Below are 3,410 nucleotides of genomic sequence, written 5' to 3' on the forward strand. Positions count from 1 at the left end.
GGCTTAGGGGCTACAAATGTCACTTTTTAAAAAGCAGTATTTTATGTTTTTCCTGTTGGATCTCCTTTTTAGGGAATATGGAGCCAAATGAGTCGCTAGCAGCTTGGCAAAGTGCAGATCAGCATGTTTGCATCCAGGAGGACAGGAAGGAAAAAGTCAAGTTTTTTGTAGGGCCTCCCTGGTGGGAACAGAATTTTGTTATGAAGGTTTGCCCTGAAACAGGTAGGATTTAATCCCAATCTGAAGGAAAGGTGAGGAAAATCATTTTTGCAGGTGTGTTTCAGATGAGAGGGTAGAAGAGATGCCAGTGGCTGCCAGCAAGGAGAGCAGAGGAGTGAATTCCTGGCTTTGCTGAGCAGCTCCAGGAACAGGGAGAGGTGTTTCCTAGAGGACAAATTGCTGTGTATAAATGAATAATTATCAGCACTGGAGCTGTTGGACTCTGGGTGAAATACCTTGGCATAAACCTCAGTTAAAAGGAGCTTAGTCCCCGTCAAGTCCGAGTCTCTTCCCCCAGGGAACAAGCGACAGGACCAGAGGAAACACCTCCAATTGCACCGGGGAGGTTTAGGATATTAGGGAAAAATTCCTCACTGAAAGGCTTGTCAGGCATTGGAACAGGGCAGTGCTGGAGTCCCCATCCCTGGAGGGATTTAAAGCCATGTGGATGTGGCATTTGGGGACGTGGGTCAGTGGTGGCCTTGGCAGTGCTGGGAATGGTTGGACTCGATCTGGGAAGTGTTTTCCAACCTTAATGATTCCATGATTCCAACCACACTCACTGCCCTGCGTGTGCCCTGTAGAGAGAGAGGGTTCCTGACTGCATCCCTGTGCCCACACCCGTTCCCTGTCAGCCTCTGGCTCTCCGCTGTGTGTGACCAGGAATTCCCTGTTGGGATTTTGGGACACCGGCCGCAGCTCCGATGCCAGCAGCCGGCTCATTCCCGCTCTGCCAAGAGCCAAAACATTCCCCAGCCCCCAAAGTGCTGCTGTTTGCAGCGACCCCTCCCAGGCAGGCCGATCCCTGGCACACCTTGCCCTGCCCTTTGGAGCCACCCTGGCGGCTCCCGTGGCGTTTGCCCGTCCTGCCTGATTCCCGGCGCTAATCCCGAGCCGTCCCTGTGACGCGGGGCTGTCACGGCCACCGGCCGGCTTTGCTCTGACATCCTGCCACTGCTGACGAGGCGGCTACTGCTGCTGATTAGGATTTGTCTGCCCACCAACCGGGGCTAAAAATAGTCCCTGCTGTGCCACATCCATGGGCAGAGCTGCCTTGGGTCCCGTTCCCAGGTGTGGGATGGAACCGGCCCCGCACAGCCCAGCACGGGCGGGGGCTGGAGTGGATCCCTTTGGGCTTCCTCAGAAAGTCCTTTGATGGGAACACAGAATGGTCATTTCTGGGGACAGTTTGGCCTTTTGGGGTAGGGAAACCTCATTTTATTGTCTTTATTTAGCCTGGAGAAGAGAAGGCTTCAGGGAGACCTGACAGCAGCCTTCTGGTGTGTTATGGGGCTTACAGGAATGGGGCTTACAGGAATGGCTTCCCACTGCCAGAGGGCAGGGTCAGATGGGATTTTGGGAAGGAATTCCTGGCTGGGAGGGTGGGCAGGCCCTGGCACAGGGTTCCCTGAGAAGCTATGGCTGCCCCTGGATCCCTGGCAGTGCCCAAAGGCCAGGCTGGAGCAGCCTGGGACAGTGAAAGGTGTCCCTGCCCATGGCAAGAGGTTGGAGCTGGATGTTTAAGATGCCTTCCCACCCAAACCATTCCATGATTCTTGGGGAAAAATATTGTTCTGTGATGAGCACTCGGGCTGTTCCAAGGCCTCTCTCCTCTTTGCAAGGGCAGCGGTGCCAGGGGAGCACAAGGAGCCTCCCAAGCAGTTTTGTGCCCCCCTTCTGTATCCAAGGCTCACATGAAGTCTCCGGGTTGCTCTTTAGCTCCAAAGCTGCCTTTTGAGATCACAGAGGGAGGAGGCAGCGCCCTGTTGAGGCACCAGGGGTGACTCAGTTCCTGATGGGATCTGCTGTTGTCCCTAAAAGCTTCCAGCCGTTCCTGCTCCGCGTGTCCATGCCGGTGTTCCCAGCACCCCAAAAGGGAGCCCCTTCCCTGGGGGGGGGAGCCACTGCCGAGGCCTTTGCTTGCAAAGTTCCATCACTTCCATCATCTCTCCCAGTCCTGTTGGTCTCGGGGAGCTTCCACCCCATAAACGAGCCGTGCCCCTCTGGCCTTGTCTCCTGGCTTCTCCCTGACCTCACAGCATCTCCAGCACCTCCCTTGCCCTCCCCGTTTCCCCTCCCCTGGTGAGTTTTGACATCCATTCCTGTGATCAGGCAGTTGAGACTTACAGGCTCCCCAGCTGTCACAGCCCAGGCTGGCCCGGTTTAAGCGCAGGCCATTTACCTTCCACGTGTCCCGAATTAGGGGAAATGGACAGGAGGGCTGGGTCTGTTTAAAAATTAAAGCTGATTACGAGGCATTAACATTACATTTAAAGGGGTAGACGGCAGCTCTCCTCTCTCAGCATAGCTGCAATATGTTCCCTTTTGTTCTGGGCTGCAAGAGGGAAGGGAGCAGGACTGGTAGCGACTCCAGGCCGGGCAGGATTTCTTCTTTAGCCATGAATTTTGAAAGAGGAGCTGCCTGATGGCTGGTGCAAGAATTTAAAGCAGGTCTGACTACCTAAAGCAGTTCCCATCTTTGCCATCCTAACAGGAAGCTGGAGCTCTTTTGGCTGATCCTGAATTTCCTTTGGAAAATTCAGATGATCTGAATTGTCTTCTGAGTTGTCGTGTTGGGAAGTTTCGTATTTGATGGATCCCAGCTGTTTTTTGTTAAATCCCACAATTCACGTGGTGACTCTTCATCCCAAACCAGGAACTGGTCAGTCTGGTTGGGAACGCTCTGAATGTGATGCTTGGCTGGGATTTGTTGTGGGTTTAGGTTGGATTTGAAGCCCGTTTGTTCGGTGGATTTGTATGATATTTGCCCAGGCTCCTGCACCTTCATCTCACAGCCCCTCAGTAATCCAGCTGGATTCACACAGAGCTGCTCAGTGCAGGATAGGTGCTGGAAAGAGGCCTTTTGGCAGGTGAAGGGATGTATTTATATTCCCTGGATCCTGCTTTTCTCTGTCTTCAAGAAATCAAAGCTCCAGGGAGAGCTGAGAGCCCCTTGCAGGGCCTAAAGGGGCTCCAGGAGAGCTGCAGAGGGACTGGGGCCAAGGCCTGGAGGGCCAGGAGGCAGGGAATGGCTTCCCAGTGCCAGAGGGCAGGGCTGGATGGGAGATTGGCAATTGGGAATTGCTGGCTGGGAGGGTGGGCAGGGGCTGGGATGGAATTCCCAGAGCAGCTGGGGCTGCCCCTGGATCCCTGGAAGTGCCCAAGGCCAGGCTGGGCATTGGGGCTGGAGC

The 3,410-nt window shown here is 54.5% G+C and overlaps 1 protein-coding gene across 5 annotated transcripts in view; it reads left to right on the forward strand.

Annotated features, from left to right (window-relative positions):
* NRF1 (nuclear respiratory factor 1) overlaps positions 1-3,410 on the forward strand; it is a 45,341-nt gene that overhangs the window by 24,316 nt on the left and 17,615 nt on the right. For 3 of the 5 annotated variants that reach the window (XM_017727979.1, XM_017727980.1, XM_017727978.1), the window contains one exon: positions 73-222. The exons of the other annotated variants lie outside the window; for them this stretch is intronic. In XM_017727979.1, coding sequence (XP_017583468.1) covers positions 73-222 — 150 coding nt within the window. The remainder of the gene's footprint in view (positions 1-72; positions 223-3,410) is intronic. 5 annotated transcript variants of the gene reach the window in all.

The sequence above is a fragment of the Corvus brachyrhynchos genome, unplaced genomic scaffold (genome assembly GCF_000691975.1).
Source record: "Corvus brachyrhynchos isolate BGI_N302 unplaced genomic scaffold, ASM69197v1 scaffold182, whole genome shotgun sequence".
Classification (NCBI taxonomy): domain Eukaryota; kingdom Metazoa; phylum Chordata; class Aves; order Passeriformes; family Corvidae; genus Corvus; species Corvus brachyrhynchos.